The following is a 16,641-nucleotide window of genomic DNA, read 5'->3' on the forward strand; positions in this document are numbered from 1 at the left end:
TACCCGGAACCTAAACACGAATCCTACTCAAATACGACTCATTATAATTCTTGGAATAAAAGAAAACATTCCTAACTTAAAATAACTTAGACCCTAATCTTTTCCTTTCTGTAGAGTCCGACATATTTTTCCCCGATGCCATCCGTACGTAGTCTATTGACGTTGTCTGCTGACGTCATCTATAAAATAGCCGATTCTGACACTGCATCAAAACCGGCCGATATCGATTCACATCTGATCGATTTTTTAATGATACAATCTTAGAAGCTTCGAGTTCCCGCGTTCTTTTTTCCAAAATTTGGTGTAAACACTCCCAATATCAAGTTTTTTATGTGGCTTCTTACTAATGATGTAGTTTTGTCTAAAGACAATCTACTAAGGAGAAAATGGATTGGGGATCCTCGTTATGCATTCTATGACTGATGAAAATATCATTCACTTGTTTTTTCAATGTCCAATTGCAAAAGTTATCTGGCTTATTGTAGCGAAATGTTTTGGTGCCAATAACATCCTAGAAATTTACAGCAATGTTGGAAATGGTGTGCAACATGGCTTCCATATACTACAACAGCACAGGGATACAGTAACACCAACTTGTGTTACTGTAGGTTGGAAAAAGTGTTACTAGCTCTCTTAGTAACACATTTTTTTTTGTGTTCCAATTGAGCATGTTACTATAGACTGGTTTATTGTAACACATCTACTTGTCTATAGGAACATTTGTCTAGTGTTACAATGATTTTTGTTGTAATACTTTTTTTTTTCTCTAGTAACACTTCACATTATGGTGGAATACATAGTTTGTAGCACATTTATTTATCTATGGCAACATTTGCCTAGTGTTATAGTGATTGTCTGTTGTAACACTTTTTTTTAGTTCTAGTAACACTTCCACATTATGGTAGAGCACAGTATGGAACAAAGGAACACAAGGTTTGTAACACTTGTTTATATCTATTGTAACATATTCAAATTAAAAAACAAATATTTGTTTCGTCTATATATATGTGGCACACGGATTATTATAGAATCACACAAACATGACACATTGCAAAATCGCATAAACCACAAATTTCAATAATCATAACAAGATCCACGTATAGTAGGATGATTTCAAACATAGTGCTTGTTCAGATTAAATCATAGTATTTGTACATAACGATATGGCTCTAGAGAGCAAACACACATAGTCCATACTAGAAAGAAAAAATCAAGAACTAGCTAGGATTCATAAAGTCCATTGCTTCTTCTTCCATTATTCTTTGTACACATCGATGTAGGAATTCAACCATTAATCATTTGAACCTGCAAAGAAAATGTAAGTTGTAAGATTACAAATTAGGCCACATATGTACAATGATGTAAGTTAAGAAATCTAGTATGAACATACAAACATCGAAGGCCAAGCAATTGAAACTCCTTTGGCTTGAGCATCACCAATATTGTTGCACCCAGGCCTAGGCCTCACTAATGGCTTATCTTTTGCTATAGCATGATCTATATGCACTTTGTAGAATTGACTTCCTGTCTTAACTCCACCAACGATGGCTTCTGGATCAGTGCTCAAGAGAGTTGCATAGGCCACATTAGCCTTATTAGGATATTTTGAAGTCATTAGTAGCACCATGGACCCAACCTACATTAATTTGACATAATCTCTTAGTGACCAACAACCCTTAGTTGTACATCAAGATCATGCAATTAGAACAAGTGTATTATGTTCATCTACCTTCATCACAGGAAGTTGTTTAGGTGCTTGACGCTTGTTGCATGTAATAAGCCACCTCCTGGTGTGCAATGGTCGTAGTCTCTCCAGGCCCTCCATGATGACCCTTACACATATAAAATGAAGTATGAAGTATTAAGACAAAAATTCCTCTATAAATACAGCAAAGTGTGGTTCAGAGATACCTTTTGTTTCTTTGTTGTTTTACTTGTGGTGGATAAAAGTAGACTGTCATCATCACTATATTCAGACTCACATGTTTTTTTATTCTAGTAAAGAGAAAAAGACAGTAGCATGAGTTAATATAAAAAAATCCTTTGTGAATAAAATAGTATTAAATTCACAAGAAAGTGACTTTACCAATTCATCCCTGTGTTCAAGGAATCCATCATTCTGGTTGGGTGCAACACAGTGAACTCTCTAAAATTTTGAAACAATATTAAAGCCAAAAGACTAAATTAGGTGAAAACATAGAAAATAGAGCAAATACTAGAGGAATTTAGATATGGGATGCATCTAACATAAAGCAGATCATGGTGCTCCTACTGTAATTTTTTTCCTAAACAGAAGGGATTGCAAAAATTGATAAAATTGATTATTGTGTCATTTTCCTTGCTCTATTGCTTAATTTTCGTCCTAAAAAAGCAATGGAATCTAACAAGAGAACTTTTAGTATAAGACACCTAAGTCACAGAATGGCAGTAACCTACTTCGCCAAAAGAACACCCAAGTTACAGTACTAGATTCTCTCATTTTCTCGTCTCTCAGGCTCATATCAATGCACATTGGCAAAGGCAAGCAGAAGAGCAGAGAGCGCTCTAAAATATTCTTAAGAACACACAAGCTAGTGGAAAGAGGAGAAGTGATGCAACTGGAAACAAGTTACATACCTTTCCGCTCAAAAAGCGTAAGTGAAAGGCATTTCATTCATGCTAGATATAATCCCACGTCTAAAACAATATAATAAGTGCTTTTATAATACTCTCATCTCAAATTAGAACACATTCAAACTGAAGTAATTTAAAAAAAAATATAGCTCAAGTTTTTGCGAGGTTCGTGCGAATTTAGGTAAACCTTGTATGCTGAACACATTCAAACTTGTATGCAGGATTCTGACTCTAGATAATACCATATCTTAAGACATGATGCTAAACATGGAATGTATTTGAACCAAGGTTTCAAATCTCCGGCTATAGCTGCAGCTATAGCCGGAGATAGCTGTTGGATGACATTAAAGCTAAGATATGCAGCTTTTAGCGCTAAGAAATGACAGCAGCTAATAGCTGGCTAAATCCGGAGATAGCCTCTAAATGGGCCACATTTTAGCGGCAGCTAAAATTTTGTCAGCCAGAAAACTGGCCCAGCGTGGCCCAACTTGACTCCCAACCCACCTCATCCCGTAACCCTAGCACTTGGTCACTCATTCCACATCCACGAGCGTCGATCTCTCCCGGTCTCGGAAAAAGAAAAAGGAGCAGGCGGCGGCTTCTCTTCCAGCGGCGGCAGGTCGGAGACGACCGTGCGGCTAGTCGGAGCTCCCAAGCGGCGGCAGAAGCTGCCTACGCCTCTCCTCTTTCGCTGGACTGCGGTGGCAGCGCGGTACCCGGACAAGCGGCAGCGGCGGCGGCACGGTCCCCGGACAGGTGGTGACGGCGGTGGCGAGCACGAGCGATTGAGACGGCGGCGTCCAGCATGAGCGGCGGTGGAGGCAGCACGAGCAGCACACTCCGGTTCTTCGTCTTCCCCAATTCAGTTCTAACTTCTATATCTATTCTCTGTTTCTCTGTATTCTCTATTCTCTGGGTTGAAAATTGCTACTTGAAACATGGAGATGTATCATTAATCATGTATTCTCTATTCTCTGTGTTAAACTGTTAACCATTGTGCTGAACATATGTCAATGTTCTATGTTTTTTCTGAGTTTTGCAAAAACAGCTAAATGTCTTAGCCGCGGAGATCTCCAGCTATAGCTACATTTAGCTGTTCAAGAGAACAACAGCTAAATGGCTTGAGATTTAAAACCATGATTTGAACAAAGAGGACATGGAACTCAGTAAAAAGTTCCCATTGGAACAGTGCAGTACAATCTAGATAAACCTTTTTTTAGTATATACAGCCATATGTTGTTCAGTAGATGGACAGTACAAAGGCACAAATTTAATTTGACCCATATTGTTTACATATTCCTTTCATATGCAGTTACAAATACCATTTTACAGTAAAGTTCACCGAAGTTCTCAATCCCCTATGACCTACAATTTAAACTCTACTACACTAGACCCAAGGACATCTCTTCTAATCACATCTCTTACCTGCACAACACTTCTAATCACACATGAATTTTCGGTCACAAGCATCTGTTAGCTTCTTGTATTTTCCATCACTAGCATCAGTTAGCTTCTTTGTATTTTACTATTTTCAAGTGCTATCGATCAGTATTTTCAGTCACTAGGATCTGTTAGCTTCTTGAATTTTTTGGTCACTAGCATATGTTAGCTTCTTGTATTTTCTGTCATTAGCATTTGTCAGAGTTTGTATTTTCTGCAAGTGCCAACGATCTCTATTTGTATTTTTAGTCACTACAATCTGTTACTTGGCACTCTACTCTAATGAAATAGCAGAAGTGCAGTACTACTACTGCTAAATTTTTTTTAAAAAAAACTACATAAACAGTGGAACCACAGCTCAGAATGGAGTGCAGTACAGTTCAGAAGAACCAATGGTTTTGAACTGTCAAGTTTGAGTTTCTTCATTTAGACCAAAAACAATAATACAATATGGTATGATCATATGACACTGAATCGACATTGCTAATGTCTAGGGATTTATGAGATGCAAAATCAGTACAAGAGTAGAGAAGGCGTATTTTTCCTTGCCGCGAACCAATCAAATTTCACCGATTCAATAGAGGCACACGAAACACCGCCATGCACTTACTAGCATCACATAAGGGCCGCACCTTTTTCCACCAATCAAGACAATAATAGAAGAGAAATTAAAAAAGCGGAGAGCGATCACTCACGCCATAGGACGATGACGCGTCCAACGATGGCTTCGAGCATATGGAAGATGTGCTTTGCTGTCGACGAGGAATCGGAGGTACCCCGCCACCACATCTGCTCCACCCTGGCCGGAGAAATTGCTGCTGCATCCGCACCTCCCCGGCCTGAGCTTGCATCGCCCGCTCGCCGCATCCGCTCCGCCTAGGCCCGAGCCAGGCAGCCAGCGCCACTTCCCTCCGCTGGCTAGCCGCCGCATCCGCACCGTAAACACGGAGCCGCCCACCCGTGCCTCCCCATCTCGATCGGAGACGGAGGCCGAGATGCTCTGGCCCAGTTCACACGCCCACCGCGGTCTACAGACCCCGGCCGCGGCACGCCGGATCCAGGTCCCGTCAAGCCCCCTTGGTGGCAGAGATACAGCTGTATCGAAGTAGGCAACGTGTGGTGGGCGCCGGGCGGTGGACGATGGTGCGTGCGGTGTACCTGAGGCGCGGGACAAGGAGGAGGGGAGAGCTCACCGCCGATTTGTTCGCTCCCGGAGGCCGCGGGCCTCGATGACGTGCAGCACCAGCCCCCGGCGCTCCGCGTGTGGCCGGATCTGCGTGTGACTTGTACGGATCTGCACGTCCCTTCGCCGATTCTTCGGATGCTGGCTGCCGGCGTGGATCATTTAGACGAAGTTGGGGGCAGTGGCACGCTGTGTTGAGGGTGGGAGGATTGGAACGATAGAGGAATGAGTTGCTGGCATCTTCCTTCTAGATCTGTGGGAACAAGTGAAGGCCTGAGGGGGAGGCGGCGGGATGAGCTGAGGAGTGCGAGGAAAAGAGATGAATAGATTAGGGTTCCGAGCAACGCGAAGCTATAATACTTTCAATCTGCGAGACGAGAGGAGTTTGTGGTGTTGTGAGGAGCACGCGGCTATAGGTATTTTGAAAATTTTTGGCATTCTGCGCGGGAGCCGGTGTCAATTTGATTTTTATGATTTTATTTAATAAAATATTATTTGAATATATTGCTTGGTCCTCGAATTTAGTTTATAGTTCAATGTATTATTTATCACACTTAGATCAATTGTGAGGTCATTTTTAATAATAAGTAGAAATGTATTAATTAAAAGTTACATCATTGTGAAAGAATTATTGTATTTAATTTATTATAAACGAACATGTGAAACAAAAGTTTAATTTGATTTTCACATATGTAAGAAAGATAGATTTATGTATTAATCACCTTTGAATCTAGTAGTGACTGGTGAGGAGAAGGGACACTTTTAGGGGCCCTTTGGTACAGCTCGTAACCCCAGCTTCACTCTTTGGCTAGCCGAACCGATTCAGTTTCTCGCAAGAAACGGGAGAATCGAACCCAAACGCTTTGGACGTGAAATGTTCCACCGGTTTCGTGTTTTTTTTTTTTTTTGCCTACGGGAGAGAAATGGGAGTAGGCTGGTTTCGCTGTTTCCGATTATACTCTCCCCCATATGCGCTAGAGATTGTTTTTTCCTTATTCTTTTTTATTGCAACAATTTTTAAATGGCTTGCGTTTAGGTTGTTATTTGCCCATAAAAATCAAGATTTTGTGGAGCATATTTCTATTTTATATGATTTTTTAAAGAAAACATTTACTTAGGAAACAGAATCCAGCCTAATAGCCAAACTGTTTCATGATGTGTTTCTCATTCACCACTTAAAACGTTTCTTCAGTGAATCTACATCTGAAACATTTCTACAAGAATCTTGAACCCTACCAAATGGCCCCATAGCTTTCGCAGAGCCCTACCAAACACTTAGGGCCATTTTCGCACAGCTCCCAACCCCAGCTTCACTCTCCACTTCCGTAGAGCCCTGCCAAACACTTAACATCACTACTACAAAAAGGATTTGTAGCAACACCCCCCCCCCCCCTTTTTAGAGACGGCTCTATATTGAGCCGCCCCTACAAATAGTGCCCCAACGAGCCTCCCCTACAAATCCATTTGTAGGGGCAGCTGGTGTTATCAGCCGCCTCTACAAATGACTTGATTTGTAAGGGCAGCTCTATATCCAGCCGCCGCCTCCATAAATAGATGTCGAATAGTAAAAATTAAGCACTAAAATTCTATTTTTTAAATGACCTCGGATGGAGAAATGATCAAAATAAAAGTTATAGATCTCGAAAAGTTATGAAACTTTGCTACTTACAACCTTTTCATTTGAAATGATTTACTACTTCAAAATGTTGTTTGAAATTGTCGAAGAACATTGATTTCTCTTTTTAATCTCTGGCTAAAACTTGTAACTAGTCTTTCTCCCTCGTACTAACTTCAAATTTGATAATTTTTTTTGTAAAACTTTCTAAAATGATGCTCTATCAATTTATTGTGTTCTTACGGCTATTATTTTGTCCATCTTTTCATGTGACTGAGTTTTACCTATTTGAATTTTGAATTTCAAAAAATGGCAACTTTAAATGTCATTTTGAAACATTAAATGATTTCAGATGAAAAGGTCATAAACATAAAAGTTGTAAAATTTATCAAGATCTACAACTTTTATTTTGATTATTTCTTCATCCGTCAAGAAAAATTACGTTTGAATTTATCAAATTTGAATTTTAATTTTTTCAAACGACCTCAAATGGAGAAACTACCAAAATGAAAGCTGTAGATCTTGAAAAGTTATGAAACTTTGTAGTTCACAACTTTTGGATTTGAGATCATCTCATCAAGGAAAACTATGTTTGAATTTCCAAAAATTTAAGATTTGAATTTTTTAAACGACCTCGAATGGACTAACAACAAAAACAAAAGTTGTAGATCTCGAAAAGTTATGAAACTTTATAGTTGACAGCTTTTTGGTTTGAAATCATCTTGTTAAGGAAAACTATGTTTGAATTTCTCAAATTTGAAATTCAAATACTGTAAACGACCTCGGATGGAGGAACTAATAAAATGAAAGTTGTAGATCTCAAAAAGTTATGAAACTTTGTAGTTGACAACTTTTTTATTTGAATTCATTTAGGGTCTCAAACAATTAATTTAAATTCGGTTTAGCATAATACGTGGGGAAAGAAAAACAGTTATAGACACCTATGAGTGATGGGTGAAGTGGTTAGAGGAGGAAATGCGCGAGCTTGAGGTCGCTGGTACGAACCCCGGTGACCCCGAAGCGTGCGATTTTCGCGTGAAAAAATATGTGACTTGTGGCTGACCGGTGGGGGTCTCCCTAGATTAAAAAATCCTATTTTTTGGCCCGGATTTGTGAATTTGGTGAAACGGATTTGTGGGGGGCTCAATATCCAGCCGCCCCTACAAATAGTGAGCCGCCTGGCGGCTGGCCAACCACCCCTACAAATCGGCTATTTGCAGCCACCCTTTGGTAGAGGCGGTTGGTAAAACCGCACCCTACAAATCCTCAGGAACTGTCCCTATAAATTATATGTGTAGTAGTGTATGCAACTGGATTCTGGTGAGGAGCTGACCAGAATCACTTCTCTATTTACACTACGAGCTAGGAGCTAAAAAACCGCTCTCCGCCGCTTTCCTACGCTGTGCTAGTAAATTTGGAATGGTCCCGATGCAATGCAAGAGCATATATATCTAATAAGATATGAAAATATAAGTATACTATAAACTCTCTCAACATATTAAACAAAAATGATATTATTTATCATTGGTTATATTAACTTAATTAGAAATGTCAAATTGCTTTCTTAGTTATAAAGAAATTAATTAATTTTTTTCTTTATACATTATTAATGTTACAAAATTAATATAATTAGTCACGTTTACCTTCTATCTAGAGACATAGATCGTATAGGATATCCATTCTATCTTTTTAATTCAGATCTGAAATCAGATAGATAAAAATAATGAAAATCAGTTTTGGATATGTCAGTTTATTATGCTGAAAATTGAAATAATTCGATTTTCTTAAAATTATTTTAGAATATGTTTTGGACATCCTTAAATTTATCTTGCAATGTTTTCTCGTAGGCCAAGTTAATTTGATCCCTACATTATTCTTGTAAAAATGCTATGTATTTCCACCTAAAACAAGAATCTTAGCTTCCCTCCTAAAATATGACCGAAAGTATTTCCACCAAATCTTCCCTCCAAGAAACCCATCTAACTCAAATTAACTATCAAACAGTGTGACCGAATTACCATTTCTTTATTGGCGGGACTGTTTCCCTCCACTTTCTGGAACTGTTCGCACACAGATTTTCCACCGCCCATCACCGAAATAGAAGGGATATAAGCGGAGCCGGATGACCCACTTTTTTTCGGTCGTTTTTATTCCTCCTCACAAGGCGAAGCGGGCAGTTTGGCGCTGGATGACCCACTTTTTTTCTGTCGTTTTTATTCCTCCTCACAAGGCGAAGCGGGCAGTTTGGCGCTTGGCAAGGTGGACTGGTGGAGATCGAGCTGAAACCCTCGACTGACTCCGCCACTCCCTCGTGGATCGCTGCTTGAAGGTACGTCGGCATCAACTCCTGATCTGATGATGCTATCTGATCCGAATAAATTCAAGTTCATGTCGCATGCATCTGAACCCTAGACCGAGCGATCCCACTGGGGAAAAATTTGGTCGCCGGCGCGGACCCGGTGGCCTGTTGGCAACCTAAAACCGATCCCTTCTTCCTTCTCCAGTTTATTCTGATTTAAATGGTTAACAACAGTTTCTACTTTAATTCAATCTACTAGCGCAGTCTCTTGATGACAGCATCGAGTGTTGGATCATACACATGACTACATTAACACTAATCTTAAATGTCTGCTTAGTCTTATCCACAGGACCTGTATGTTGCTACATTGACACTACTCTTAAGCTAGCCTGTGGTTTTCCTCATTCAAAGGTGATTGACTGATTGTACCTCATCACTTAATTTCCATGTACAACCAGCCTGTGTTTATATGCATACAAAGGTTAATCGACTTCCCAGAGCTATACTGCATACTTTTTAGTTCATCTTATTGGCTGCATTTGTGAATATGATATATGTATACCTGTTCCTAAATGTTGACTTTTGCTCCAAATTTTAGTTCAAAATTTCACAACCTTGCAACGCCTGTTACAAGGAAAGTTCTCACTCCTTATTGTAATTTTCTACTAAACTAGAGCACCATAATTGCCACCTCATTTATCTCCTGCACAAAACAAGGCTGGGGATTCTTTTTTGATGTACCAAAATTTATTTCCATCTAAAATTGGGGTTAGGAAACCACTGATTTTTCTGTACGTTGGTATTAAACTATTAATTCTTAACTTCTTTGTGTTCTACAGGATAACAGTGAATGTTGGAGAACATCAGCTACTTTGTCTCTCTCACAAAGGCATAATCCCTCATCTCCTTTGCTTTCTGATTCATTGCCAGATCTGAGGTTTGCAAAGGCAAGATCAGAGTCAACCTCCTGGTGTGGATCTAGACCCGCTGGTTCATTTGACGGAGCAAGGACGAGTGGTGGAACTTGTGCCAAACTTCCCTAAGATGCAAGTAAAATCTTTGCTTCAGTTTTGTTTCACATAAGCAATGTCACTCAAATACAGCTTTGTTTTTTCTCCTTCCCAGTCTTTGACAAGGCACAATCTCCCTCCTCAGGATGCACCACTCCAGCCTACAGGTTCTACTCGAATTATTAGTACCCAGTGAAGTTTTAATGGTACTCGAATTATCACTAACAATGACTGACAAGACACTGAATAAGTAGGTGGCAGTGCAGATTAAAAGCATGTTAATCAAACTGATTATATTCAGCTTTGAATATATTCTATCAATCATGTCCACATATTTGTTAGCTTCCTCAACCGAGGATTGAAAAAAAAAAGAAATATCTTATCAGGCATGCTTTGAATATAATCTATCAAATCATTTCCACACATTTGACCATCCTTTTAACAAAAATAGTACATATGGTATTGTATAATCCATACTACTTCATACTTAACATTTTTATTGCCTTTATTTTTTTATGTGCTATCAACTTGTGTTGGAGCTGCTAGATGATGAAATGTCTGAGCCGCAAGTAATGTCTGAAGGCATAGGTGCTTACATTGCCTCCCATCATATGCAGCATGGAGAAGGGCTGCATCGGAGAACGCGAACCCCTGATAACCTGCCTACCTCACTTTGAACAGATTTCCACGCAAGAAGTGCATACATTGCCTCCCATGATGCTCCTGGCATTGCTTGACCGGTTTGGAACAGAGTAGGTAATTATCTTCTTTGGGGCGTTGTGGCTACAGGAGTCAGCTCTGAATTGGTTGTGCTCATGTAGGATTATGCATAGAAGTAGTGCTACTGCTAGAGAGAAATTCCTGCACTACTTTGTATTCCTCTTGTGACATGGAGTGTTCCCTTTTGAATGGCGTGTGTGCAGGAAGGAGATAGAACGTGGTGTGCTTTTTTAAGGCAAGATAGCTCCTCTGAGTTTTCCTCTTCCTAACCATGTACTACTTCACTCTGAACTTCCTAACCAGTTGCTGACAGAGTCCTGCATCACTCTCTTTTGTTATTTGACTATGATATGGTTCTCATTTTGGACATGACAGGATGGCATACTGGCTGCTGCAGTTCATGGCTTTGAGAGTCTGAATCAAAATGCTAGTAAAGTAGTATTAGTTCAGCTTAGTAAGACCATGCTGATGTTATGTATGTTGCAAGTAATTTAGTCTATGTGATATATCTGTTAACTTGTTAATGGAATTTTTGCTATTGTGTGGGTGCACGTGCATTATATATATTACTTATGATTTTTTTAGTTGTGCCTCACTAGTCACTGCATTGTATGTATACTCTACTGAACGTGACACCTTCATGTTTTGGAACCACTTGAAAGCTAAGCACTACTAGAACAATGAGGTGAGCCAACCTGAGGAAATGCAAATAAATTAATGATGATATGACTGGTCTATTTATGTTCTGTGACTGTGACTGCCCAAAAATGTGTCTGTGCCATGTGCTGCTTCTTTTAAGTACTTTGAGTTGGAATTTGGGCTTTTTTGGAGCGATCAAATGATTACTTTAAGTGATACATATGCATGTTGTTTTACTTGATATCTGAAGAGATATTTGTTACCAACATTATCCGCACCTGACTGGTTCCATAGCAATTGAGACAATCCATAGCCATATAGCAATCGAGACAATCCGTAGTCGTATATGTATGTACCGAAGGAAAATATAAAAACATATGTGCAATGGTGTTCTACCCATTGCAACCAAATTGATAGAATTGCAAGGGTGCCTCTTCGTGATTGAGCGAAGAAGGGTTGCTCACGTATGTGCTAATGTTGCTGGGCCTTAGGCTCTCTAACAGGAGACCTATCAGGAGACCCAAACCCAAAATGGGTCTCCAAAAGAATACCTATAGCCTCCAACAGAGTACTTATATGGAAGATCCATTTTGGGTATTAGGAGAGGTATAACCCAAATCTGAATATCCTCTCTCCTGAAGACCCATTTGCAGAAAGGGTTCTCTTTTGGGCCTCGTTGTTGGAGAAGACAAAAAAATAGGTATTGAACATTTTACCTGTAGCGCTACCCAAACGTGAAATGAGTCTTGTATTTTAGGTAACGGTTGTTGGAGACAGTCTTAGACACCGAACAACGGTGTCTCATGGCGATCGAGCAAAGAAGGGATGCTCGCGTATGTGTTAACGTTGCTGGGCCCTAGATAAAGAAAGACCCACCAAATACATTAGTCTATAACAACACAAAAAAACCGTGGCAATAGTAACATGATATTGCATCAACTTAGAATTGTAGTTGCAATAAGTACCTAACAATTGCAACCTATACATTGGTAGATTAGTGGGTTTGCGCAACAACATCAAAAATATCAATATTACGCACATTTATTTACACATTTTTGTTTTTTGTTTTTTAGTTTTTCCCTTCTCTGTTGTACTTGTTCTTCTTGTGATCCGGCAACTAGAGTGTCTTGAGCTTGGCCTAATAAATTGACAACAGACTCTGGCATCGGACTAACCTTTTTAATCGCTTACTCATTGCTACTTAGTTCTTATGTGATGACCACGACGTGATTGCCTAACAGCCTTGATGACACCTAGACACCTAGGTGCGATGTTCGTGTCGCCTATGAATAGAAAGGTCCACATGTATATGTTTCTTTGTAACACTTGGATTGTAACATTATTTTGTGTTACTGTAGGACATATATTTGTAACATATTTTATATGTTTCATTTATGTGTTACAACATAGTACACTTTTGTAACATTTTGCTTGTAACATTAATTTTGTGTTACTGTAATTATTGTTAGTAACACATTTTTATAAAAAAGTATTTTGTGTTACAACCGAAGTCTGTAACACACTATTTTGTGTTACTATGAAATTTCACTAGAACACATTGATGAATATGTTACAAGAAAGTGATACAATATCCTTGTTTTGATGATAAGTACCATCCCTGGGGGATTTCTGCAATTTGTTGGGCAATATAGAAAAAACAGGAACAAAGCTTGTTTCGAAAAGAATTTCATTAAAAATCCTTTAGAAATAATTTGCCATGCTTATGCTTTAATGAAATATTGGGCAGGGCTTTTTGCTGAGATGGACAGAGAGCAACTGGAAGAAGGCGTGGCCACTATGATGCGGGTGGCGACAGAGCTGCTAGCTAATCAACAGCGGGGGAGGAGTTGGACATCAGCTGGACTAGCTACGGTGATCAACAAGACAATGAAAATGATGCTGCTTAAGTTTCAAGTTCTCTGCAGTTATGGCTGTTAGCTTGAGAGGTCTTTTTTTTTTGAAAGGCGCTTGAGAGGTCTTTTGGTCTGATAGTATACTCTTGTCGGTTCTGTAATTCCCGTATATTTGGGTGATGATACGTTTAAACCTGCTGGTTGTTTTCTGCTGGAGGGTCAGTTGTTCTGGTTCCCTAGATGCTGGTTCATCTTAGCCACTGTTTAAAATAGCGAATAGCGGCAATTTTTTCCAGAAGCTATGCAGCTATAGCGGCGCTATGCCAGATAGCGTTTTTATAAATAAAACATGAAAAACACCAGTAATTGATAAAAAAACATGACAAATATGAAATTCAATGAATACAAATATGTTTCTAAGGTTCCACAATTCTAGGCAACATTACCAAATACCAAATGACATTACAACATGATTCATGAAAATTTAACCGTGCAAAATACCAAATTAGTAGCAAATGATAATTAATAAGTAGAAAATAGTTATAGCGTTTAGCGGCGCTATAGCGGCAAATAGCGGCACTATAGCGGCAAATAGTGGCGAAAGTTGTCATAGCGTTAAAAAGACCAATAGCTTAGCAGCAGGCTTCTCCCACCGCTATAGCACGGTTATAGCGCCGCTATTTTTTTTCCATGATTTTAGCTCTGGTCTAGATGATCTAAAGTTTCTGTTTTATGTCTGTTCTTCATGGCCAAATTAACATCTGTATTTCCGTTATGTCATTAATGGAAATGAGGGTTCCTCGTGTTGAAAAAAAGAGCAAACAGCATGGTACCGCGGACTCAACATGCAGAACGCAGTAAAAAAAATGGAAGCCGTAAGTTAGGCCAGGTAAGAAACTTCTCAAACCAAACTGAATGACTTGCCTTGTTCAAACTAAAACCACCAATTACAATCGCACCGGTTCAGAAACGTACGAAAACACAATACTCCGATCCACGACTTGTATTATTACAGAAATGGGAGATATATGATGCCATCACTCAGCAACTGTCAAATCACTCATCTGCGCAGGTCGTTATTTATCTAGTTTGGTTCACATAAAATAATCAATTGCTCAATCATACGCGTCAAGCAAAAGCGACGGATCAATGAAGAAGCGGACGATGGGCATCGGGGCCGTTGGCGATCGGTACTGGGTCACAACAGCAGTAGACGAACTGGTCCTTGATAATGCATGACCCTGCAGAATGCGTGTCGCACATGGAGGTGCACAAGCTAGCCGAACAGGCTCCAACTCTGTTGCATCGAGCTGTAGCTTCCGGCTCCAGCTGGAAACTGCCCCTGCCGGCCGACGCAACTGCTGCGAGGAGAGCCATCAGCAGCGCAACCGCAAGGAAGACCTGAATCTTCTTGGAGCCCATCGCCATGAGGATTGGTAAGTCTTCTTTCTTGGAATGTATATATGTGTGTATAGATATATATATGGAGAGACTAATGGTTTCTTGATGCTCGTTCGTTTTGCGGGTGCTTGCTTATATAGGCCGGAGCCACAAGTATGTCATGTCTTCAAATAGGTGTCATTATTGGCGCTACTCTTCTTGCCCATCCTTTATAAGGCGCATTTTGATTGTTAATTAAGATTATCCTTTGATCAACAGCTAACTCAACAAATTATGAGTTGCTATATATATGCGTGCTACCACAAATGTATACTATTTCAAAGCAGTCGCTAAAGTTTATGATTTTATACCTATTAATAAAATACTCCATCCATCCTAAATTATAAGACGTTTTAGCATTTCTAAATTTATAGCTTTTACTATATATTTAGACATAATATATATCTAGGTGCGTAGTAAAAGTTATGAATCTCAACCAAAACGTCTTATAATTTGGAGCAGAGGGAGTACATACTATGACCAATACCCACGTCATCAAGCCAGACAAGCACACTAGGAAAAAAAAACTATTTCTATACTAGCGGTAAAAATTGATTTCTACAGTCGGTCTTGTGTTTGACCGCAAATATGAAAGAACAGTGAAAACAGGGCATTTCCACCGACAGTGACCATGCCACCGTCAAAAAAAAAATCAGTGCCAGTTTGATTAAATCGACCGTCAGTATAAAATTCATTTCAACTTGCAATTCTCTTTAGCAACCACCTAGGGCCAAAAATATGAAAAAATGCACCAGGCCCACACCAATGAACCACCCCACACCCACCAAACCTCAAGCCTAACAAGCTACATGAACTTTTGTTCAAAAATATGCATTTAAGAGAATCATTCCTTTTGATTCATCATAAAAGTGGAGACTATCTCCAGCACCTTTATTTTTCCCAGAAGATGCAAACTTAAGAGAACAAAAAAAAAAACTGAACTATAGCCATAATAATGCTGCCACAGGTCAGACTTAGCCCATCTGCTCAGGCCAGGCTAGACTGGGTTTGCTCAGATCTACAAAGTGAACCTGGCCTTCGCCCGTACAAAGTGAACAAAAATGGCCCATTTAAGAATTGGCTTGGCCCAATGGGACACTGAAATACTGAAATAGTAGTCCATAGCTAAAATTCAAACTAGAGCAGCTGCGCGCGACCTGCACTACAAACCCAATATGAGCGTGAGGCTTGCGCGCCAAAACTTGCCCTGCTTCATGCAAAACAGAGTAGCAGGTAGCATTAGCGAGCTGCTCTCTGCTCTCTGCTCTCTGCTTCGAGAAAACAGAGCAGTCGACAGGCAGGCAGCCTCATTGTTTGCATTGGCACTTGGCAGCAACAAATTTGCAGCTGTCCACACATGCCCCAAAATGTAACCGAGATCTAGTTAATCCCAACATGCAAGATTGTGAGAAGATCCTGGAGCATATGTGATCCACTTTATTGCTTCATTTCACGCCATAGAGTAAATACGCTGTTCATACGATTCCAGCGGTGTCAGCTCAAAGTCGACGGAGTTAGTAACATGAAACATTCGGTAAAGGCTAGTTCAGTGTGTGCGTTGCACGGCACGTATGTTGCATCATGCCTAATTTCTAGCGTCTGCACGATTGATTATACATTATCTGTTCCTACTAGTACTAGTACTTTGCTGCAACGAACAAGTCAGAATATATGATTCAAGTTAGATTCAACAATCTGAGGCCAAAGACGTCTATATATATCTCACATAATTCAGAACACGCAAGATCTATCCCGGGCCTTGCAGAAAGGGGGAAACCATTTGAAGAATAATCAGTTTCAGACACATCTTCATCAGATAAGGCCCATAA

General features: G+C 39.8%; 1 protein-coding gene across 3 annotated transcripts; it reads right to left on the reverse strand.

The window, feature by feature from the left end:
• Window positions 1–1,120: 1,120 nt before the first annotated feature.
• Window positions 1,121–5,355, reverse strand: LOC136481689 (uncharacterized). Of its 3 annotated transcripts, XM_066479009.1 has the most exons (6): window positions 4,991–4,996; window positions 4,749–4,883; window positions 2,087–2,146; window positions 1,730–1,832; window positions 1,391–1,636; window positions 1,121–1,305 (listed from the first exon to the last, which is right to left on the reverse strand). In XM_066479009.1, exons 2-6 carry the CDS (start codon window positions 4,751–4,753, stop codon window positions 1,285–1,287), a joined length of 435 nt encoding a protein of 144 aa, XP_066335106.1. In that variant the 5' UTR covers window positions 4,754–4,883; window positions 4,991–4,996; the 3' UTR covers window positions 1,121–1,284. The 3 variants fall into 3 exon arrangements, with proteins under 3 accessions (XP_066335106.1, XP_066335105.1, XP_066335107.1); XM_066479008.1 differs by having other exon boundaries at window positions 4,749–5,355; XM_066479010.1 differs by lacking the exon at window positions 1,391–1,636 and having other exon boundaries at window positions 4,749–5,355.
• Window positions 5,356–16,641: the final 11,286 nt, after the last annotated feature.

This window comes from Miscanthus floridulus, chromosome 9 (assembly GCF_019320115.1).
Source record: "Miscanthus floridulus cultivar M001 chromosome 9, ASM1932011v1, whole genome shotgun sequence".
Taxonomy (NCBI): domain Eukaryota; kingdom Viridiplantae; phylum Streptophyta; class Magnoliopsida; order Poales; family Poaceae; genus Miscanthus; species Miscanthus floridulus.

Coding starts and splice junctions, on each gene's coding strand:
- LOC136481689 (XM_066479008.1), bottom strand. CDS start 4,984: ATGCGGCGGCTAGCCAGCGGAGGGAAGTGGCGCTGGCTGCCTGGCTCG. Junction 2,147..4,748: donor ACGCGTCATCGTCCTATGGC/GTGAGTGATCGC, acceptor TCAAAATTTTAG/AGAGTTCACTGTGTTGCACC. Junction 1,833..2,086: donor TTGAACACAGGGATGAATTG/GTAAAGTCACTT, acceptor TATATGTGTAAG/GGTCATCATGGAGGGCCTGG.